The sequence below is a fragment of the Vespa mandarinia genome, chromosome 8 (assembly GCF_050613455.1).
Source record: "Vespa mandarinia isolate Hongniang chromosome 8, ASM5061345v1, whole genome shotgun sequence".
Classification (NCBI taxonomy): domain Eukaryota; kingdom Metazoa; phylum Arthropoda; class Insecta; order Hymenoptera; family Vespidae; genus Vespa; species Vespa mandarinia.
The window spans coordinates 3,139,174-3,163,578 of record NC_140817.1 but is presented as its reverse complement, the minus strand read 5'-3'; the positions used below and the strand labels follow the sequence as shown (position 1 = coordinate 3,163,578).

General features: G+C 26.9%; 5 protein-coding genes across 14 annotated transcripts; 2 read left to right on the top strand and 3 right to left on the bottom strand.

Annotated features, from left to right (window-relative positions):
- Window positions 1-2,413: 2,413 nt before the first annotated feature.
- On the bottom strand, window positions 2,414-5,821 carry LOC118448536 (triokinase/FMN cyclase-like). Its single transcript, XM_035881893.2, has 10 exons — window positions 5,375-5,821; window positions 5,156-5,318; window positions 4,735-5,088; window positions 4,466-4,642; window positions 4,139-4,380; window positions 3,993-4,034; window positions 3,709-3,921; window positions 3,511-3,633; window positions 3,168-3,440; window positions 2,414-3,027 (listed from the first exon to the last, which is right to left on the bottom strand). The coding sequence occupies exons 1-10, from the start codon at window positions 5,510-5,512 to the stop codon at window positions 2,926-2,928; spliced, it is 1,827 nt and encodes a 608-aa protein (XP_035737786.1). The 5' UTR covers window positions 5,513-5,821; the 3' UTR covers window positions 2,414-2,925.
- Window positions 5,822-5,987: 166 nt separating this feature from the next.
- On the bottom strand, window positions 5,988-8,837 carry LOC118448540 (MAPK regulated corepressor interacting protein 2). Its single transcript, XM_035881906.2, has 6 exons — window positions 8,644-8,837; window positions 8,456-8,540; window positions 8,080-8,198; window positions 7,646-7,714; window positions 7,341-7,394; window positions 5,988-7,253 (listed from the first exon to the last, which is right to left on the bottom strand). Exons 1-6 carry the CDS (start codon window positions 8,693-8,695, stop codon window positions 7,183-7,185), a joined length of 450 nt encoding a protein of 149 aa, XP_035737799.1. The 5' UTR covers window positions 8,696-8,837; the 3' UTR covers window positions 5,988-7,182.
- A 120-nt stretch (window positions 8,838-8,957) lies between these two features.
- On the top strand, window positions 8,958-13,262 carry heix (UbiA prenyltransferase domain-containing heix). 2 transcript variants are annotated; one of them, XM_085658613.1, is made up of 2 exons: window positions 8,958-9,212; window positions 11,031-13,262. In XM_085658613.1, the coding sequence occupies exon 2, from the start codon at window positions 11,044-11,046 to the stop codon at window positions 12,040-12,042; it is 999 nt and encodes a 332-aa protein (XP_085514739.1). In that variant the 5' UTR covers window positions 8,958-9,212; window positions 11,031-11,043; the 3' UTR covers window positions 12,043-13,262. The 2 variants fall into 2 exon arrangements, with proteins under 2 accessions (XP_085514739.1, XP_035739142.1); XM_035883249.2 differs by lacking the exon at window positions 8,958-9,212 and adding an exon at window positions 10,285-10,662 and having other exon boundaries at window positions 11,031-13,250.
- Window positions 13,263-14,486: 1,224 nt separating this feature from the next.
- Window positions 14,487-21,513, bottom strand: Hecw (Hecw ubiquitin protein ligase). The gene is made up of 10 exons (XM_085658612.1): window positions 21,324-21,513; window positions 19,329-20,870; window positions 18,777-19,058; window positions 18,236-18,437; window positions 17,591-18,126; window positions 17,069-17,406; window positions 16,794-16,994; window positions 15,695-16,654; window positions 15,425-15,537; window positions 14,487-15,324 (listed from the first exon to the last, which is right to left on the bottom strand). The coding sequence occupies exons 2-9, from the start codon at window positions 20,814-20,816 to the stop codon at window positions 15,426-15,428; spliced, it is 4,119 nt and encodes a 1,372-aa protein (XP_085514738.1). The 5' UTR covers window positions 20,817-20,870; window positions 21,324-21,513; the 3' UTR covers window positions 14,487-15,324; window position 15,425.
- Window positions 21,514-21,928: 415 nt separating this feature from the next.
- On the top strand, window positions 21,929-24,213 carry LOC118451307 (tRNA methyltransferase 10 homolog A). 9 transcript variants are annotated; one of them, XM_085658661.1, is made up of 7 exons: window positions 21,929-22,106; window positions 22,211-22,264; window positions 22,842-23,041; window positions 23,183-23,492; window positions 23,564-23,710; window positions 23,787-23,892; window positions 23,987-24,213. In XM_085658661.1, the coding sequence occupies exons 3-7, from the start codon at window positions 22,875-22,877 to the stop codon at window positions 24,190-24,192; spliced, it is 936 nt and encodes a 311-aa protein (XP_085514787.1). In that variant the 5' UTR covers window positions 21,929-22,106; window positions 22,211-22,264; window positions 22,842-22,874; the 3' UTR covers window positions 24,193-24,213. The 9 variants fall into 9 exon arrangements, with proteins under 9 accessions (XP_085514787.1, XP_035743621.1, XP_085514789.1 ...); XM_035887728.2 differs by having other exon boundaries at window positions 22,211-22,553; XM_085658663.1 differs by having other exon boundaries at window positions 22,189-22,264.
- Window positions 24,214-24,405: the final 192 nt, after the last annotated feature.

Sequence of the window (24,405 nt, the reverse complement as noted above, 5' to 3'; positions counted from 1 at the left end):
AATCACATATTCACATATATACATGTACGATGTACGATGTCGATCATCGGAAGATTTTCGAATTTTATCTGACGTTTCCAATCTTTCACAGAGTTTATAGAAAATAAAACAGATAATGTAGATCGTTATACTGATATATATATATATATATATATATATCAGATATATATATATATATCAGATGAATTGTATCATTTGTTAAACATCGTTTCGTGCATTGAATAATATCGATCCTCGCAGTTTGACAACCTCCTTATGAACGAAACGACGATGATCAAACGATTTATATATCCGTGCTCGTCTATGTATACTTTCGAATATTTGTTAAATTTCTTATCTGCCGTCCGATTTCTTATGATTCGAGAGTAATTCTATCCTTTTACCCTGGACGAGCGCGAAATTGTAATGCACGGAATCGTAAAAGCACGCAAGTATGATAAGCTATCTACACAAATATTAGGCCATATATCCTATGAAGTTAAAGGAGTGGTACATCTATTGTATTGTACGTATATATGTATGCGTCTATACATGTTCCTAAGACGATCATACAAAGTTAAGTGTCCTTAATATTAAGCAAAACCGGTTAAACGATTCAGACGGATCATATATTGAGAGAACAAATCGTATATATTGGTAATTATTTCCATAAAATCGCGCGCGAATGTCCGAATTTACTTTATCGCAATTATATTTGTATGTGTGTATATATATATATATATGTATATATATATATATATATAGATATATATGTATGTATTAATATGTACTTATGTATATATGTATATTTATATATCTATATATATACATACATATGTATACATGTATCACGGACAATCATGGACAATCATCTTTCAAACCACGGTAATAAAAGTGCGTGAGAAACGATCGATTTAATGTTTTACGCTCTATATATAATGATATGTGTATATTGATCTCAATGATCATTGATTTGTCTCATCGTGCAAGTATGTAAATCCGATCGTTCTTGTATAAGATAAACCCCATCGATTGGTATTACGCACAATGTATGAAGTATAGAGATTTATTACATTCGTGACGTTATATAAATATCTTTAACTATAAACATTGAACCGATTTAGTCTTGATATCTAATCGAAAGTCTCTCCATTTTTGTAGAAATATTAATTTCTTTATATTAGGCAATACTGACGACATTATTGGAATACCTCTTTCTGATCCTTGCGTGTGCGTACTTTGTATTAAAAATAATTTTTCTCTATATATGTATATATATATATACATATATAATATATGTGTGTATATATGTATATACATATAAATATATATATATATATATATGCACACATATATATTTAGAATCTATGTGGTAATACAAATACGGAGTCGAGTAAAATACTTCCCTTTTCTTTATATTCTTCAAAGAAAAGATAAAAATATATTGACTAAATGAACATTCCAAGTATGGCCATAATAAAAGTGTTATTAAAATAAAAACTTTCTCTCTCTCTCTTTCTCTCTCTCTCTCTCTCTTCTATTATTTCATTAATAATATATAATAGTATTTTACACGACTACGTAATATATTTGACAAAAATTTATCGCGGTATGCTTCAATCGTACTCTTGGCTATATCGTACGCTCGTAACCGTGATTTTGTCATTAAAAACGGTAATCGTCCTTTTTGGAATCTTTGTTGATTGTTAATGGATAAGATAAGTAAAACGTAATTGCAATCAGATTTAAAGTAACAATAATAATGATAACAATAATGTGATTATTAAGTGTCTACTATGTTATATTCAATAATGATCCTTTGGACGTAATTATATAAAGGATATTTCTATTAAAAATTGACACAAAATGAAGATTAATAAGGTTCAATGAAGAAGATATAAACAATAACTCGTCCTCATATACATATCCAAAATTAAGAAAATTTATTTAGGCAATGAAGAATAAAAGAGAAAATTACATTTTTCCATTTTAAAAATTAAAATATGTTTTTCCCCGAAAAAGATGAAAATATTATGTTAATTAACGAAAATATTATATTAATTTATTTGATTAAAATTTAATTTAAAGTAAAGTCATATGTGAGAAAAATCGTATCTAGATTTATGAACACAGAATTATTAGAAATTTTGTTCAAAATAAAACTAAAACCCATATAATTCGATCATAATATAAAAGGGACACGACAGTTAAAAAAAGAAATATATATATATATATATATATATATATATATATATATATATTACACATTTTCTTGATATAATTGGTATTTTTTCTATCATTGATTATATACATGTTATATACACGCGAGAAGTGGCAAATTTGATGTATTGTATCTGTATAGTGCCTATAGTGATTGTCAATGAAGAAAGTTGAAAATGTATAAATTTTGAAATTAGAGAACAAGATGAGTATCGAAAGTTTTCCAAAATCTCAACCGATCCCGAAAAATCTAAATTATAACATATATAGATATACGTGCTTGTTCATCTCTCATATTCATTAATTTTAATGATATATTCATTAAAAGAGAGATATTCCCAAAGATTATGCAATTGTACACGTAGATAATCATTACACCGAGTAATAGATACTCGTCGAATCCCTTTTAAAAATTATGTGTTCAAAAGGAGTTTATTCTACATGAAATTGTTAGTTTAAGTCGAAGTACAATCAAAGGATCTGTTTTCAAATTGTGGCCCTTATGACAATTACAATATTCTATATGTCTATTTCATGTATCCATTTTTAAAAATATAATAAAACACCCGTTATGTCAATGATAAATTGAATATGCATGCGTTGGTATGTATAAGCGGGTAAGTATATATGACATGTTTTATTTTATAAAATCTATAAATAATTAATTTTAATTTATAAAATTTTTCAAAAACATTATAAATAAGATTCCGACTAAAATGTCATTTTTCATAATTCACACTGACAAACTAATTTTAATTTTACACCTTCGTATGCAGCTCTCATCCATATGCCAATTGCGTGTGCTCCAGGGTCAGGATATTTGAATTTCTACGAGAAATTAAATTGCATGAATATCCTCCGATAATTTTACATAGTTGTAAAAACGTGTAAAAAAAAAAAAAGAAAGGTTAATAAATAACAAAACAATATTCAAGAAGATGTTATTATAAAAAAAGAAAATTAGATACTTTGAGTTTCATTAAGCTAGTTTTACGGACACGCGTATATATTGTTTGAATAGCACATTTTTCTGCAGCCTTAACAGCTTCTCCAAATGCTTGAATAGGATGCATTTTGGCATCTAATGCATTAGATAACATATTTTGTGCACTCATTAAAGGATCTAGCATTGTTCTATCTCCAAATGATACTTTTCCAAATTCTGATATCACTTTATTTCCTGCAATCAATGCGTTCAACCATGTACGAGGTATTACCTGATCGTTTGTTTCAGCAAAAACCTGTAATTATTTATAGACGCGTTATAATAAGTAACTATTTATAACAAGATAAATCTGATTTGACTTTTACCTTAGCAATAGCATGAAAAAATAAGGAATACAATCCTCCTTGCAATCCACCCATTTCTTTTTCTATAATACAACTAATATGTGTAAAAGTGACAAAAGGATTTGTACTGTTTATTTTATTCTCCTGAAAAATAAGACATTTTTAATTATAACAATGATGTATAAAAATAATATCTTAAAATTTTACAACATATATTACTTTGATTGCAGTTTTTATGGCATTTGCTCCTCGTGCGAGTGTAGTACCACAATCACCATCACCGCATTCTTTATCCATTATATTCAATTGTTCTGCACAAACTATCAATGCTTCACATGCAAAAGATATAATAATTAAAAGCACTTGTCCAGTTCTATTATCTATCATAGCTCCTTTGGCCTCTATAGAAGGTAAACTACCATTGCAATATTCCTACAAAATTTGTTCAGTTTTATTGATTAAAAAATTCAAAAATTTTAGTAAAATGCAATTGTTTTATTTACCCTGCAATATTTTGTTGGAACAACTTTTTCTAAATCATGAGTCTAAAAAAAATATAATATTTTATATGAGACATGTCGTTCGTTTAGTTTAGCTACAAACATAGCTTTACTACATTTTATTTGTAACATTATAATAGTAAACTAACTTGTTCAAATCCAACCATTTCAGCAGTCAATACTTTTGGCCAAGCAGGTGCTAATGTTAGAGTATCAAGATATTTAATTAGATTGGAATCAACAGAAAGATTCAGTAATGAGACTTGAAAACCATAAGAATCCAATGATGTCATTAAATGACCTGTATATACTCTTTGCACTAATAAATCCAAGACCTTTAATTGTTTAAGAACTTCAAGTGTAAATATATTACATTCTATCTGGTTAGTGCCTAAGAAACAAAAATTATTCATTATTATATTTTGCTTTAAGAATCATAAAGACTATTACACTGTTTACATTGGCATTAAATATACCTCCAAGATTGTTTACTATAACAGCTACACTATGGCCAACAGGAAACCTTCTGACATTTGTTGTTTCGTTTGAGTTCTGAGATGATACTACCAGTTTATTTACTATAAGAGTAACAACATCCTCAATGGATGATGCATTTACTTGACAAATACCTGATTCACCATTAATACCATATCCTATTCATTGTTCAAAATATAATAACAGAATGTATCATAAGAAACATTATGTGAATATCTTTTTTCCAATAATTTATAAAATTAATATAAACCTATCTCCATCTTTGCAACACTGCTATTCCGTGAACATAAATTGTCTTTATAAGAGAAAGATATTTTCATCCCTATGCTAATAGTTGCAATTTCTTCATTATTTATGATTCTATTGCATACATTACAAATAGTTTCTAAATTTTCCCCATTTTCTGCCATTGCACCAGCTATTTTATTAATAAATAATATACCGGCTAAACCACGTTTTTCTATACTTTTTTCGTCAGCTTCTAAGCAGACATCATCTCCAACAATTATCATTTTTACATATATCCCCATACTTTCTGCGCGTAATTTGGCTAATCCAAAATTTATACGATATCCAGGATAACTTTGAACTATCAACAGCACACCTACAAGGACAAGAAAATAATAAAGAAATGATATGGGATTTAATAAATTATAATACAAATTTAATACCAGGAGAATGATTGGTGCCAATTTCATCAATAACTCTTAATATAGAATTTACTGGTGGTGCTGATGAAATATCTCCACAAATTGCAGCAGTCAACATACCAGGACCTACAAAGCCTGTATGAGCCGGTTCATTACCACTTCCTCCGCCAGATATTAATTTAACCTGATAAGAGCCAGATATTAATTTAACGATTTATGGAGAAATTAATATTGACATACTTTATCAGTCATATTAGAATAATCTCTTCGTAAGATAGCTTTACAATCTTCCAAAAGAACTAAGCCATGATGCATTAGTGCAATACTAATAAGATTGGTCTCAGTTGCCTGATCAAGATCATTCCATAAATGTTGCATTTTATGATAATAAACAATAAATTACAAAAATATTAATCTTCTATCGTATTTTACATATATGTTCGTATTTATATATGTCCAATTTATTATCACTTAAAAACCAGAAAATTTTTATAGACACTATATATATATATACATAAATGTATTTTAGGTTAGGAAAATTGAGTAATATATTATACAGATAAATAATAAAAAAAAATTTTTATTCTTTAAGTCTCAGTGATCTGTGAATATCAATATAATAATGGATAAAATAAATAATAAGGCAACGTTAATATTGTTTTTTTCACTTTGTTCTATTCTTCGAGTTGTATTTTTGTAAACGATAGATCGATTATCGTACAATACTCGATTACTTAATGTAGATATGTATTCAAATGTATTAAAATGAAGAATTTCAATGAATCGGTAATGAACTTTAAAAAAAAAAAAAAAAAAAAAAAGATGAAAGTTAGAAATTAAAAAATAAAACAAATATGTATAAAGCCATATTTATTCTTTATAATAATATTATTCAGCCCACATGGCCAAATATATTGCACTACATTTCGACTACGTTTGCAAACTGTGCTTTATCAAAAAACTTCTCAGATCCCAAAAAATTCTTCCTAATTGATTTCCTTAAATAATAATACACATTTACTGATATATAAAATTTTAGCAAGTATGAGCAGACTTAATGAAACATTCAAATTTTGAAAGCATAGCTTGCAAATGGACATATTGGTGACAAATTTTGTCTTTCCAATGATAATATGACAACCTTAATAGTATCAGTCTACAAAGTTATACTAAATCGTTGCTTACATAAAGATATTCAAATATAGACCTTGTAACAATATCAGCAACATTACCATGCATTCACTCAATTTAATGCACATAATATGTACAATATTCTATGGTTAAGTTTCTTATTTTCACGCAACATTCATACCACACAGGGTTCATTTATACATAATTCTTTAGCCCTATTTGGTATGCAGTTGTTAATTGCATTCACAGTTTTATTATGTATTAAAAGCCTAAAGGAAATTCAATGTTTCTTAATAATGAAGTGAATGACTACGTTTTGTATTGCATTACAGTTTACTTATTGTCTACTCAGACTGCAACCCTTTTTACTTGGAAAAGGATTCTGCACGCTCTCAAGTACATTTTTCATGAAAATTGTGCAGATTGCAATATGTGTACAATGATATCATATGTCTATCCTTTCATATATCATTATGAATCATATTTCATAATAATATAATTGATAAACAAATGCATATATCATTAACACAACGCATGGTTAAGAATGTGTGCTTTTAAATATTGCATAGCACTTATTTATTCTTCTCATTAAGTAAAAATCTAATATTAGAAGCACTTTGTTGAATATTATTTCTATATTATTCCGTGCAAACTTGCATTTATCGTGTTACGATAGGCCTGCTAAAATACGATGCCAATGAAATTATAATGGTGCAAAATTTTATTACACAGAACCTAATAATAAATTGAGTCCATTTTAATGTCTCAATTGTGTAACACTGTTTAAAGTTCAAATCCACCCATGATTAAATTGTCTTTAAAACTTAATTCTTGCTAATTTTTTGCACTGGCTAATATTGGCCATACTACATCCAATGAATTCTTCAATATGGAATATTCTTAGATCTTCTGGTATTTCAGAGTGAATTTGTGATGTTATTGAATAACCGTTTACCCCACCAAGACTCTAGGTCAAAAGGTTTAAAATCTAAAACAATAAGTTATGTTTATTAATGCACATTCATGCTTTTAATTAAATTAGTAATTAATTAATTATATAATTTGAATATATTACCTTGAAGAATGTCATTTGGTTCTCCATCATTATAATATACTATAGAACTAGGACCTAAGAAAACAAAATATTTGTTGAATTCATATGTAATTTAGAATTTGACCTATTCCATCGAGTTTGACCTTTTTCATTGAATTAATGGTTTTGAATTTATTTTTATTAAATGAATGAATAGTAATGGATAAAACTAATAATTATTATGTTTGATGAATCATGTGTTTTTGCTTATATACTAAAAAATTAAAAAAAATTGAAAAAAAAAAAGAAAAAGAAAAAGTTATATACTTTTATTTATCAATACTTACTGGAAGGCTCTGAGCAATCTGATCCGTCCAAGGATTCACTTCTTTGTCTTGTGTTAACTTGGTTCCATGCTAATAAAAGAAGTTATAAATATATCCTTTTAAAGTTGCATAGACATACATTAAGTCATCAAATATTTTTCTCTTCTCTGATTATTTTATCAGATTTTGTTTTTCTTCTTGATATTTGCATCTGTTAACTATTCTCCACTTATGTTAAAGTTGCTTGAAAATAATTTGAAATGTTCATATCTGTGAAGCAGGGTTCTTAAGTAGGTTAATGCTAGTTAAACTAATTTTCATCAGACAAATATATATAAAAAGATCAATTCTTTAGAATATAAATCATTTCAATCTCGTGATATTAATTAATATCACTCTCCAATTATGTATTAACCCACTTTTAATCTCCCTGATATTAAATAATTCTCACTTACACTCATAAACAAACTTAATAAGTTCTTCGTGCTGTGGTGTTATAACTTCTTGCATTTGATGCCTCTGTGTGTTGAACTTTGACTTCCCATTGATGTGAAAGACTGGCTTTGGCACATGACTACAATAATGAAGAATATATTGAGCTTATTCAAATAAAAATTTAAAGAAGAAAAAAAAAAGTGTAAAAGAAATATAAAGATAAGACTCAATCAATTAGCAATATTTAAATTTTTTCAATGATAGATCTTTTAACATTATTTAAGAAATAAAAAAAGACTTTGTTCGTAAACAAATAAATTATGAATTGCGTAATGTTGAGTATGGAGGAGGAGTAAAGTCGATCAGTAGGGTTAAAAGAATTAGATTACGACTTACCGGGTGATTTCGTGTTCGTTTTCAGGAACTGTCTTTCTCGTTAGATCACGTAGAGTTTCTAATCTCTCGAGATTCTGACTAATTCCTAAAATAAATGTAAACTTAATTATAATAAACATTTTAATTATTATTTAAACTTAAAGTCCAAAACTTATTAACCGATCGCTATTCATAATATAAATAAATACCTCTACGAGTCTTCGCTACAATTTTACTAGGCCCTTTAGATACGGTATACATGTTCCGATAGAAATAAGCACGATAATGATCTCTTTTCACCGTTATAATAGAAGATCATTCCCTCTTACTCTACTGCAAAAAAAAATATCAGTATATGATCTGTAATACTTGTACGAATGAAGATTAGGGTGCCGATTTTAAATCGATCTCTCGAAGATCGATCCTTTCCGTCACGATTTTCGATATTTTTAATCGATTATGAAAACTAGAATCGATTTGAATTAGCTTTGCGAACATTGGTGTTGTGTGTATGTGGTGTGTGTATGTTTTGTGCAGATAGAATTTTCCATTTAAATAAAAAAAAATTTCGTGTCGATTAAACAAGTTAAAAAATGAAAATTAAGAATTTTTGAAAGTATCCATTTTTTTTTATGGATTGTGGTGTTGGCCTCCTTGTCGCGAAAAATTAATTACCCGATTGATATGTTGATTTTAAGGCATTTGTGACATTTATATATCCATTTTGGAAAATGTTGCAGTATTCGATGATTATGAATACGCTCCTGTTCCGAATCACGTGCGTTTGTTTATTTTTATTAACTTCGACTTGTTTGTCGGACTATAGATAAATTAATTTTTATTAAGTCATCGATGATTTTAAATAAATAACGTTTGTAAAATTAATTTTCATAGTTTCAATTATGATTGTTTGTACAGCAATATTAAAATTTATTATCTTTTTTTTTCTTTAAATAAAGGGATATTAAAAATTGTGACGTAAAATATTTTCGATGATGAAATCGATCTCGGCAGGATCGATTATTTCAATTCGATTTTTATAATAAATCGATTCATTCAAAAAAAAAAAAACAAATATCAACATCCCTAATGGAAGATGTGGCAATCTATTATATCTATCTAAAACGAGAAAGTAAACCAGTGATATGAGATTAAATTTAAGAAAGCAATTTAATTTTAGTCATTAAATTTAGTCAATTATTACGTATTGTATCGTTACGATATCGTTTTTATAATCATAATTATATATATCGTACGATATTTTTTCTTTTTTTTCTTGTAATTGATTATTTGTAAATAAGGAAAAAAAAAATTACGTACTATTAAAAAATGAACGATTCTCAATTCAGATGGATATTAAATTATATGAAATTATCATAGAATGATAAGCAATTAATTGAGAATCTCTTTTTTCGCACGTATGCGCATATGCAACTCAACACACACATGTAAAGAGGTTTCATTATTTACAAATAACTATAGCAACGAGGAAACTGCCATTATTTGCTTGTCCTTCGTATCTACAAATATTATCGTTACAATGACGTTTTGCTTTGGGATCTAAATACGGATGGAATTAATAGGGTGGGAAATTGGGCTATACAAAAAATTTTTCCCATTAAATTCTTAATGATCACAAATATACATTGATGTATCGTTAATATTGCTTTTCTTCCTTTTTTTCTTTTTTTTTTTTTCTTTTTTTACCACTATTTAAAGTTCGTAGATCCTATAAAAAATATATGTCAATATAATCGTAAAAAAATAACTTTGTTAATTAATAAAATATTTATTATAAATAACACATCTATGCATTCATGCTATTCAATGTTACATATAGTTAACGGTAGTTATACAATCACATATGTTTGATATAAACTTATGGAAGTAATTTTGTTTTAATCGATGAAATCATCAGACTGTTGTAGATATAAATTTAAACAAAATTTTTTAATTGAAAAATAAACATCTTTAAGTTAAAAAAACACATTCTATTAGAGAGCGCCACGTGTAAATAGTTGAAAACACGTCAGCATCGTGTCTGGAACTGCATAAATAACGATATAATTTAAATATAACTTGATAACGGATTATTTTTATTTTTTTTTTTTTTTGTAATTATAGAAAATTCTGCAATAATCAGGATGTATATAAATGATAAAGTATTTGTTAAAAATCTGTGGAAATTATCTTAACCCTACTTTGCATTTTGAAGGAGGAATTAAACTGTAAGTCTATTTTGTTAATAATATATTTTAAATTATGAAACATGAATGAGATGTTTGTACATTATGTTATTTATTTTTAAAAAATTATAATATTGTATGTTAATATTTACAAAGAATAAGTTATAATTAAGCAACAAATTATAAGGTTATATTAATGATGAATGAAAGAAAAATATAATACTAATTTTGTTGTTAAAAAAAAAAAAGAAAAAGAAAAAAAAAAGCAAAACAAAAAGATTAGTTATTCTGTGATACATTGATGACCTATTAAAAAATATTGTTGATCATTAAAGATATGCATAGTTTTATTTTTGGAAAAATATTTGATAAAGTATTAAATAAAATACAAACTTGTATTCAATTTACAGTGTAATGTAAAACATGATGTCCAATGGTATTCAAACTCCTACAAAGGAATCTGAAGATGGTTCTACATTAAACAATATAGGCTGCCTTTCATCACCATCATTAACATTAAACTCACCATTAATGAAGTTATCTTCATATTTTTTGGCTGTTAGGCCCTGGTCTCTCAGTGCTTCGTTAATGCCAACACTTCTTGGATCTGCACTTGCATATCGGTTAATAGGTGTAGCAAATTTTAGTTGGATATCATTAATTTTAACATTATATACAGTCATTTCTGTACATGGAGCTGGCAATGTGGTAAATACTTATTTTGATTATATAAAGGGTGTGGATAGTCGAAAAAGTGATGATAGAATATTAGTAGATCAGCTTCTGTCGAAAGATGAATTGGTTTCATTGGGAGCACTATTATATGCAGCTGGATGTATAGGTTTTGTTTTGTTAACTACAATATCTCCTGCAAAAATGGAACATCTTGCTTTAGTATATTTTGGAGGTTTATCCTCATCATTTCTTTATACAGGAGGAATAGGTTTAAAATATATTGCACTAGGTGATGTACTTATTTTAGTAATATTCGGTCCTATTTCAGTTTTATTTGCGTTCATGGCTCAAACTGGTTATGTTGAATTAGGTACTATATATTACGCAATACCGCTTGCGTTGAATACCGAAGCTATTTTACATAGTAATAATACACGTGATTTAGAAAGTGACAAACGAGCAGGAATTGTGACATTAGCTATATTAATAGGATATACAGCTTCACATGTTTTGTATTCATTTTTATTATTTACTCCGTATATAACTCTTGTAGTACTTGCACTAAGATATTCTGTATGGTTCCTATTGCCAATAATTACTTTACCAACTGCATTCAGAATAGAGAAACAATTTCGAAGTCCCCATATGATTCAAAATGTGCCTAAGCAAACAGCCCGGTTAAATATGTTTCTTGGAATTTTATATGTTCTTGCTTGCTTGCTTGTAAACCCTCTTCCGTATGTATAATATATTATTATACATAAATGATATAGTAACATTTTCTGCGGAATTTGAAATCTTAAATTAAAATGAACAAACATGTACATAAACTGACAACTTGTATATGCTACGTATTAGTATTTGTCAGTCAGTGCTTTTTTCATTTTCTTTTATGATTTTATAATGATTTATCATTATATCATATTTAATATCACATTTAGAAAAAATGAGAATAGACATTAAACAATAAATTATTTTATTAAATCATAATATATATAACTTTTTGTAATATCAAAGAAGTTAATAGAAAAAAGTTATTTAAGAAGGGAGTTGTTTGTACTAATATATTATTATTTATTAGTTTTCATAAGTTCATAATTAATTTGGCAAAGATGTTATTTTTTAATCCTACATTGCACTAATTCTATATAATTTGTACAATAAATTGCACATAGAATATAAATTATCGATATAATTTTCTAGATATCTATAATTATCTAGATATAACAAACAAATAAAATATTATGAGTTCGTTTAATCAATTAATTTTTCTTTTTGTATAAAAGATTTAATTAATTTTACGGAAAGTAAAAAGTAAAATTAATTCATAATTATTATATAATGCATTGTAGGATAAAAATGATTTATGTATATAGGATATTATATAAACAATGTTATTCTAAAAATATAGTGAGATATTTCTTTATATGTATGAATGATGTGCTTCTTGCATATTGCTAAGGCATTTCATTATGGAATGAACAATATAAATGTGCTGTATATAAAATCCAAATTTTATTATCTAATTAATCTCTATTTATATTCAAGTAATATGTGAATGTGAGTTGTCTCATTTAATACAATGAAATCATGGATAAGAAAAACATGCATATTACAAAACTTATAATATAAACAAGATATTGTAATGCTAAACTAAAAAGTATTTATATTCTGTAACACCCCTTATATAGTAATGATGAAAAAAAAAAGACAATAAATATACCTATTGAATTACTTATATCATAATAATAGTCTGATCTTTCATAATAAATAAGCATAAATTAATATTAATTTAGAGAAAGTAATTTGGTATATTTATATCTAAAAATCAATAAAACGCTTTAATGGTGATTTGTTTTCATTCGCTATGATCTTTTTTGTTTAATCTATTAATTGTATTTCTAAGATTAGTCAAATTTTATACCAAACAATAAATCTGAAGTTGAATAATAAAATTGAAATAAAATCATAATATTTAATAGGGTTAAATTCTTTTTAATATTATCTACACCTTCTATTACGAGAAAACAAAAGCATAAGTATATAAAAAAAGCATAAGTATATAAAGAGTTCCATTTAAAAAATTTAAAGAACACTTTAAAATATAGAAAAATAACAACTATTCATAGAAAAAAGAAATATAAATATAAAATGAAAATATAATATTAACACAATATTTTATATGGATAAATATGATTAGTATAATTAGAATAATTTTGTAAAAATATGGATTGATAACAAGTTTAAATATTATTATTTTTCAACATATCAAATTTATTCAAAAATTTGTATATGTTTAGAATCAATCAATCAAATCACAGGCATAAGTTTTACAGTGTATATATTTATGTATTTTACAATATAATTATATTATTTTGAGAATGAGAATGTAAACTAATAATATAGTTTAATAACATGATATATAGCGCGCAAGTACAGTTTATTTTCTGCTACTTGAGAAGAAAGTCAATAATTTGATATATTATGAATATCTATTACTAATTCTATATATATTATGTAAATACAATGTGCGTAATTTTATAAATTTCATCTACATACTACACATGACTAGTTCTGAAAATCTACAAAGTTAATAATTCAGGCTAAATATACAACTATTTTCTTACAAACAAGGAAAGAGTTGTATCATTAACATCTTCCTGAACAATGCAAATGAGTAATTCTATGAAATATTTAACACAGTTTTAATACTCATCAATTATAGTTTGATAGTATTTCTATCAAATAAATAATTTATATTAGAAATATTTAAATATTTGTTTTCTCTACAATATGTTAGAAATATCTGCTAGTCATGCAACAAGATACAGATAAGATGAAAAATTAAAACATATCTCAAATTTTGTATAATTTCATATGACAATACAAACAGCAATATTAATTGTATTATATTGCGTATAAATTATTTAATTACTAAAATTAAATAATGGTCATTAGGAATAATTTTACTTAAAATGATCATCAAATATTACATTTAAACGTGTTTTGAATTTTGTTAGTCATTATGCAAATAGATAATTATATCAACTATAGCTGAATCACTACATATTTTCTAAATAAAGATATTCTTAATCTAGTTACATATTAAATTATTCTACAAACAATGTGTAAATACTAATTTATCATACTTATCCATTTTTTCTTTTTTTTTTTTTTTCTTTTTTTTTTTTTTAATATTATATCGTTCCGTTCTATTTATACTACAATTAAGCCGATAAATCTGGAATGTTGCAAAATATAGGACACAAAATTGCAATTTCGGATATATGAAGTACAGACTAGAAAATTCAATATACTTAAATGCTAGGAAAATCAAAACGATAAAAATGTTTATTAGGATTTTTATCAAGCATAATTTTGTGAACCATTTATAAATTGGCTTATGATTTATATACTTTATTATAACTGTAATATTTTAATAAACTTTGGAAAGCATTTATAACATTAGAACTGTAACTATGTTTTCAATGTAAGAAAAAAGAAAAATATATAATTTCACATTATTTGAATCTTTATATTAATCTATCAGAAATATTATCAAATGAGAGATACGATATAGTAAAAAGCGATAATAGCACTTGGTGGGAATACTTTCTAATTTTTGAGCATTGAGTTTAATCATTATATTCATATGTATTAAAGATACTATTTTAAAACGCAAAACATTCATGACTTCACACGCACGGCCACGAATACATTAATATTACGGTGCATTTAAATAGCTTAAAAACATAAGCTGCCAAGAAATATACAATGTATAGATATTCTCAATCAGAAAATACATTAGAAAGAATATGACACATGAAAAAAGAAAAAAAAAAGAAAAAGAAAAAACTTGGACGAATAGAGAGAACATTTCCATTACGCGCTATTAATAATAATCGCTACAGAAGGACAACATTATACCTCTACTTATGTACATATTGATACATCTTTGATAGCTTAAAAAAAAAAGTCACTTATAAAATTTGGAATATATTGAAACGTGTTGTCGAGCGAAGCTGTTACCTGCGATTGAAAAAGTTTTTTCAATTTTTTCATTATGCTATAAGATTCAATATATTAGACTATTGTTTATAATTTGTTAAATTTAACTACATCACATTGCCTTATTCGATTCCAAAGGTATTGGTTTCCTCCACCGCTAATAATAATTTTTCATATAAAATTTCCGGTGTAGGATATGGTGGAAGATCCAAACGATTGAAGCAAGTATGAGCTCTGCAAAAAAAAAAGAAGCGATATATTTTAACTATTAAGTTAAATTTATTGTTATATAAAAGAAAATTTTGTTGATTCAAAAATTCATGATGAACCATAAAAATAGTCCTCAATTTTTTATATTAAAATGAACGGATTTATATTGAAATAAAACTACCTTGGTAAACTGTTTGGTCTTCCCCATTTTTCAATACAAAATTTTCTTGGTCCAGTAGATCCACGCAAGGCTGCAAATCCTTCATATGGAATGCTTGAAGTACCAGTTACGAATTGTAATAATCGAAGCCGTTGCTCATTCGAGAATCGGCTTATACTACTCCAGAACCATTCTACCACAGGATGTGCATCATGATATCCGCTTCTATATTCCGTGTGCATTCTCCAATCATTAAGATCAATCTCTGCTGCACCTGCTATTACCAATTCCAATTCACGTGCATCAAATACTGATACCAATCGAGGATCTACCACTTCGTAAAAGCCACGAACAAGTGATTCTATCTGTTCTGCGACACCACGTTCTAATCGCCAACGTACAACCCGTTCAAGATATTCCTTTTTATTTTTTTCTGTAACAGCAATATTTCGTCCACCTGGCTTTAACTCACGTTCTGTCACGCGACCCAAAAGTTCTTCCGTAACAGAAAAAGTTAATTCCAACGGTTCTATACTTATATCCCTTTCTTTAATCCACATTAAACTTTGATGGAACTCTTGGTCCAAACTTTCTAAATCGCTTAGGCTAGCTGGTATTCTTAAAAGTGCTTTGTAAAATGGCCTTGTAAAAAACGCATCCAATAAATATTGATGAACTAATGCCAAACCTAAAACTCTACCTGAAAATCTGAACCAATCGTGATAGTTATCAACAAATGCTGACATAGGAGATACTTGAACTGTATATGTATCGTTCGCAGAATATTCGAATAATCCATAATAAGGATTAAAAAGTTCACGTGACAGATGAAAGAAAAATTCACGGGATGGACCACCATAATCCAAACCTTCTTCATGATCAAAAATAACTACTAATTTGCCTTTTTGCAAATCTTTCTTAGTAGCAGCCATTATACGTGTAAAAGCATCTTCCAGTAAATGCTCTCTTCTAATATGTAACCTAAATGAAAAAAAGAAATTAATTAATATAGATCATTTTTATAATTATTTTATCTTAATTTATTTTTTTAATGATTTTTATCATATAAACATTCTTCTCTATCATCATTTTTATATTAATATTATTATAAACGATTTACTTAAGTTTTCCTGGTCCTTGACCATATCCTTTACTTTCTAATTTTCTATAAAATGTCCTAAGTTTAGCTTCAAAATCTCTTCTATACGGAGCTGGAGCTCTGGCTGAAGCTCTTGTTAAACCTGGTGATGCATGCGGACTACCAATTGGAGATCTACCTACATTTCCAGGTACATATGACATAATTTCTTGCTCGAACAAACTAAAAATAATACTCGTAACAATATAGAAAATACAAAATAATAAATGCAAATTTGAAATATTGTTTTTCAATACCTTAACAATAATGCTAAAGGTACATCATGTCCCAGTCTTTGTAAGGCTGTGGTACCTTCTACTCTAATAGTATTAACTTTCTCACGTAATGCTATATTTTGTCCTAATGCTGAATGTCTTTCTTTTAGAATATCTATTATATTTGGTTGTCTTAAGAAGGCCACGACTTTGTCATTGTAAGCTACAGGTATATCTGGTGTTGTTGTAATAGCAGACTGCTGTGGTCTGGGTGGTGGTGTAGGTGCTTCATCCAGTAACGTTCGTGGATGTGCAGCTTCAGTCGGCAATCTCGGATCGATAAATGATGTAGCCTTCCTTGCATGACAAATGAAAAATCTCTGAAATTAAATTATTTCTTTATTTAGATATTATGAATGTTATCTATACTGTATCTGACAAATTTTTAGAAAAAATCAGTTATTGTGTTTTTGCTGTAAAATTATATCATAAAATAATGTTTAGTTATATATTAGTAATTGATCAAAATAAGAATGAAAAAATATATATATATACTTAACATACTTTGCCCGTTCGGTCGAGTTTGGATTCATACCCTCTTGGGAGCTCTTTTGTTGAATCAGCAAAGAAGTTAATTAAAGTGACCAAATCCCTGTTATGTTCATATCTTGGAAAAATTGTGGAATCTCTTCTAATTCTACTAATCATATGTTTTAAACTTGGATTATGGTTGTATAATTCCATAGCTTCAACATTAGTGTGAAGGACATTGAAAAAATCAGGTCTTGTTAAAAATAGCACCGGTGGTATTGTTGTAATATCAAAAGTCTCTGAATCAGTTCTTTCAATAGATCTGTCATTCTGTCTTTCATTATTTTCACTATGATTTCCATTCGTACTAGCATTACAGGGCTCACGATCAATATTATCAGGCCGAGAAATTGTACGTCTAACACTCTGATAGCGTCTATCTAGTTGTTGTCTTCGAAGATCACAACCCGTATTTCGAGTAGCTAATGTAGGTCTTTGCCATGTTGTAGTGTGATTAATATGATCTATATAGAATACTCTACCATGACTATCTATTCGTGCTTCCCATGCTTAAATAAGAATATATTGAGTTAGACAATTGTATATGTAATTAATATTATAATTCTTAGAAAATACGTGAAATATACTTCGATTAATATTATTTTCTAATTTTCTTACAAGGTGGTAATGGTTCTTCTGAAGATAATGATATATTTGATGTTTGACACATAGGTAATGGTCGTAAAGGCTTTGGACGGTGCGTTGGTGTTGGAGGACACTCTGCTGAATTAGATAATCCTCCTGTTTCTGGCCTTGTCAATGATCTATGAGCTCTTGGTGAACTTAATAATGCTATACTTGTTGTTACTGCCGTCCTTGTCTAGAAAGAATCATTTTATAAAATTAGATTATAAAATGTATTATAATCAATATCTATAATCTTCAAAATATAAAAAGCATATAAATGATTTTATTATAATGAATTAAATTGTGTAATATTACTTGCTAAAGAAAAATATTTAATAATATTTAATAATCATTAGAAACAGTAATTGTATAAACATATGCATTAATAATTTTGTTGTTATGAAGAGAGATGATATTAACAAAATACTTAGTTGTAAAAACAAACAAATAAAATCTATAAAAAAATTTAAATTCCAGAAAGTGTATAAGAAATATGTGTAATATAAAAAGTTTATATAAAATTAAGGTTTACCTTTAAATTAGATGCTTCATCAACATCTACAATCTCAAATCCAAAACAGTCTGAAGGGTGCAAAGGCGCAGGGTATTTTGAAAGATGCCTTTTTGGTAATTCTGGTAGCAATGCATTCCTTTTGTGCAAGAATTTGTTCACTGTTCTTGGAGGGAGGGGTGGGGGATTTGGATACAGCGTTTCATATAAAGACTCAGGAGGTGAAAGTCCGGCAGTGCTACGCCATAGCTGATAATATTCTACCCCTTCTTTAGTTATTACATCATTAGTTTCTGTTAATTTCTAAAATAGAACACACATGCTTCTAGTTTAACTATGTAAATAGCAAATCAAACTTTTTTTTTTCATAAAAAAACATACATTAGAATTTTATATATTTCATAGGTAGAATAAAAATTTCAACATTAAATATCATAATTGCAAAAAAGGCAATAATAATAACAAACTTATAACATGCCATTTATATAAAATATTTTATATGTAAAATTTAATATTTAAGAATATCATATTTGTATTTTCAATACAAAAATTTGTATTCTTTTTCAAGCATACCATTGCAGATCTGTTATGAGTTGAAATTGCTTGTTGAGACTCTGTATCAGAATTACTTCCATCACTACTATTTGAAGAACGAGGATCCAACTCTATACTCTGAGCTTCCTCTAATAAAGTTTCTTGTCTGGAAACTGATGGCTCTAAAAGTGCTATAGCATTTTCTTCTAATTCTGTTTGCTGAATTGCCGCAGCTTCATCTACATTTCTTAAAATTGACATTTTAAATAATTTCTTTCCCTTTATGATATTATTATGAGACAAATCTGTTAACATATTTTCAACTGTCATATCATTTTTAGACGTTTTTGCAGATAATGAATCAACTTTATTCAAATCATTTACAACACACTTCTCTTTTTCTAAAGAGCTTTTATGATTAAAATCTTCCAATTGTAAAGTATCCTTAGTAATCATAAAATTGCTGCAATGTGGCAAATTTGTGAAACTATCTTGTAATTCTGGTGTTCCATTCATTCTATGTAAACATAAAATATCAGTATCATTTATATCATCAACCAATTCTTTATTATTAGTATCCGATATGTTTAATGGCTTCATAGCAGTGATTAAGTTATAATGGGAATCAAGTGAGTCTATTTGTGTAGGTAATGGACTTGACAACCTTTTTGGCACAAATGAATTTTCTGTAGTAAAACCACTGGCACTATCTAATAAAGAATCATTATCACTATCATCAGGCAGTTTTAATAGCTTCATTAAATTCATAGTATTGCTGACATTTGCTGAGCCATTATCAAATGTTGAATGTATATCAGACAACTCTTGAGAAAATGGTATTGATTTATCCATATTCATATCATTACAATTATCTTTTGTTGCTTTGGAATGAGAACTAGTGGATATACTTTCATTATTAGCTTCAGATTGTTGTATTCTTGGATTCCAATTAACACATTTTTCTTGAATTAAGTTTCTATCATGAAATGTAGATTCAAGATCAATTTGTAATTTTTCATATTCATTATCTGTAGTAGCAAAAAAAATCTTTTTCCTAATTAAATTTTTATGCGATAGCAATGCAGGTATTTGATTTGAAGATTGTGCGAGTTCCTTGTATGAAGCATTATCATTGACTGTAATGTCTTTGGAAAGTTCGTTTTTGTCATCATAGTTTTCTTTTGAAACTAATGCATATGATACATTTGTTTGTAGGGTTTCTTTCTTATTTGGAATTGGTGTTGTAAAAATATCATTATTTGTTATTTTATCTTGCAATGATGCAATCTCTGCTTGTTGCGAACCATTCTCCGGTAATACTTGATTATCAAATGATATAGAAGAGTTACCTGCAACTTCTATTATTTCAGTTCTATCATTTGATGTTAAAGTCTCCTTGTTGTTGTCTACATTTGATAAGGTATTGTGTGAATTTGTTTTTATAGTTGTCGCCAAGTCTTCCACAGGCCTTTCTCTTTCCTCATCTTGTGCACTTAGAGCATCAATATTTTTTATTTCAGATGGCATTCTTAAAACATTATTTTGACTAATTAAAATAATGTATTTTCATTTCATGGGCCCCTGTAACACAAAAACAATACAAAAGTATAGTATTAGAAACGTATCATAATTATATGTTCATAGTTGTATTTTATTAATATTTATATGAATTTCAATTCCTTCAATTCATTAATACAACAAATAAAAAAATATTTTCATCATATATGTTCAATCAACAATATTATTTTCATAAGAAAGAATATAAATGAGTAAAAAAAAAAAAAAAGATAACTTTACGAAATATAACATTACTATCTATCTGCATGAATGAATGAACGTTTATTTTGAAGAATATATTATTATTATTGATTATCAAAAGTATTGAATATAGATATTTAAAAGATCACATGTAAATACTTTGACGAAAATTTATTAAATACTCTTCAGAATGTATTAAATATTATTATGAATAATTTGAATTCATATCAATGATAGAAAATATATACAAATATAAAAGATAAATTGTTTACTTACACATGACACATCTTCCGCAAAAATTCGCAAAATGACATTTCAATTATTCATTTTAGATAGTTGTAATTACTTTCATCGACTCGTCTTATTAATTATACACGGATACGTTATACCGATGAACATTGTAGTTTGACAGAAAGATATAGCAGACTGAGCTTAGTATTTTTTATATTCTCTCTCTCTCTTTCTCTCTCTTTCTTTCTCCTCTCTCTCTCTCTCTATCTCTCTCTCGCTCTCTCTCTCTCTTTCCCACACACACAACACACACACAAAATATAGTGTGTAATACAAGTATAAGTGTGTTCGTTAAACGACCATATCATATATTAATGTTTCTCGCATTTTATATGATTTTCTTATCCACGCATAAGAAATATCAAATTGAAAAAGTATTTAAAGGAATAGAAAAGGAATAGCAAATATTATTTCAATCCTCCAATCATATTTCTGTATAATCAAAAAACGAACGTCATTCGTAGTTTCAAGAAACGCGCTTTAAGTTTGAAATCATTAAAATAGGTTAAGATTTAAAATTAATTTAACAATAGATGGCGTGAGCTTCCTTTATGAAAATTTTATACATAAGATGGAAGACTTATGATTTTTTTAATATAGGTATAAAAATGTTTTGTCTTTGATATTCGGTTCAAAAAGTAATATATTAATATATAGTTTTGTTATTTTGTATTGTGTATAATGAGTTCTTCACAATCGTCGTCATCGTTTTACAAATCAGCAAGAAAACCTGTAGATAAAAAAGTGCTTTATCATAATCTAAAAATGGTTATTCTCCTAACTACAAAACAAAAAAAAAAAAAAAAATTTTTTGACAGTCTCATTTTATTTGACATTAACGTAATTCTAGAATATTATATTTTTTGTTTTAGAGTATGCAAGAAATACAAAGGGTTGCACGTGAAGTTGACAAAAATATGAAAAAAGTGCGAGAAGATATAGATATTACAGCTACTTTATTAAATGCAATTGAAATACACGCACAGCAGGATCAAAATTAATATAATATTTTTTATACAATTTTTTATGATATTTTACAAAATCTTTTCACGATAATAGATTTTATTATTAGAATTGTTTCTATTATAAAGAAAATAGATGACTGAAAAAAAGAAAAACAAACATGAAGTTAGAATTGATTAATTAGGAGACTGTTTTAACAAAAAAAATATTATAAAAACGTAGAATTCATTATTTCCTATTTAAACAAAATATGTAATCAAATATTTTTTATTTTTATTATATATTATAATGCTTATATTAAGAATAATTTATAACTTAAAATTAATTATAATATTAATTGAATAATTTTCGTGATCGATGTATTGATCAGCTAAGAATGAACATGCAATCCGTGAGATGTCGCCTTCATTTATCACATTGTGTATCACATTAAAAATTCATGCTAGTTTTTGACACACAGTAGTTAGCTTTTATATCGTTAATTTTTATTAGTTAAAACTTTGATACGACATGATTGTATTTAAATGAATATTTATTTAGGTTCAGAATTAATTTAAAAGATAAAGATAAAAGATGGAAAATATTGAAAATATTAATAGATTAGATGGAGAAGCCATGGATTATGTGGAAAACAGGATTGATAATAACAAAGTTTCCCATTTAGAAAAGAATTTGAGCAAACGACAATTAAAAAGGGCAAAGAAAACGGAAAAATGGTTGGAACGAAAAAATGAAAAAAGGTGTTCAATTCTGTATTATTAAAAATTGATAAAATTATAGAGAGAAAATTGTGTCAATAATTTTAAAAATATAGAATTAATTGCTCTATGAAATATTTATTTCTGTATATAGTTAAAGCTTTTTAATATTTCGTTTCTTAGACGGCTAGAACGAGCTAAGGCTAGAGAAAAGCGAGCATTTGCTCGTGCAAATAATATAGATCTTGGCCCATCTAGAAAAGCTTTAAAAAGAAGTACTATGGCAGAGAGTAGTTGTAAGCTTACTGTTACTATTGATTTATCATTTGATGATTTAATGATAGACAAAGATATCGCAAAATTGATTAAACAGATATTAAGATGTTATACATTAAACAGAAGAGCAATTGCACCTTTACAATTTTCTTTAACAAGTTTTAATGGCAAATCTAAAAAGGAAATGGAGAAACACAATGGATATGAACATTGGGATGTATGTTATATTACTACTTGTTCTATTCCATATGTTTATTCCAAATACACTTAAATATTTGTAGATTACAGGTAAAATTTGAACTTGATTCATATATGGATATTTATCCAAAAGATAAAATTGTATATCTCACAAGTGAATCAGAAAATGTGATAGATCGACTAGATCATAGTTGTATATATGTTATAGGTGGCTTGGTTGATCACAATTGTCATAAAGTAAGTTATAATATAAAATTTTTCAATATCAATTTTTTATAAATCAATTTATTATTATTATTATTTCTATTATTAGGGTCTTTGCCATAAGTTGGCAATGGAAAATGGAATAAAACATGGTCGTTTACCATTAGATAAATTTCTTCTAATGAAAGCTAGAAAAGTTTTAACCATTGATCATGGTAAAAAAAAAAAAAAGAAATAAAAAGTATTATAAATGTATACACATAATAATAATCATAATAAATATACTTTTATAGATATATATTTTTTCAGTATTTGAAATCCTTCTTAGAATAACGGAAGGTAAAACATGGCAAGAAGCATTCCTTCAAGTATTGCCAGAACGTAAAAGAGCTCAACCAATTACATTTCCTCCAAAAAAATCTGAAGAATGTAAAACAATGAATGATATTAAAATAGAAAAAGATTGTGATGAAGATATGTGTAATAATATTGAAAATGTATTCAAACAAGAATAAAGTTATAAAAGCTTGCAACATCGTATTTTATATATAATATATAATATTATATATTATATAATCATGTGTTATATGTATGTATGTATGTATGTATGTGTGTGTCTGTTATATACATATATATTATGATGAATTGACTCCTTAGTAATGCTGTAAAGCATTGAATCATTTTATTTGTAGACACAATGGATTATTGACGAACTACTCTGTAAAATT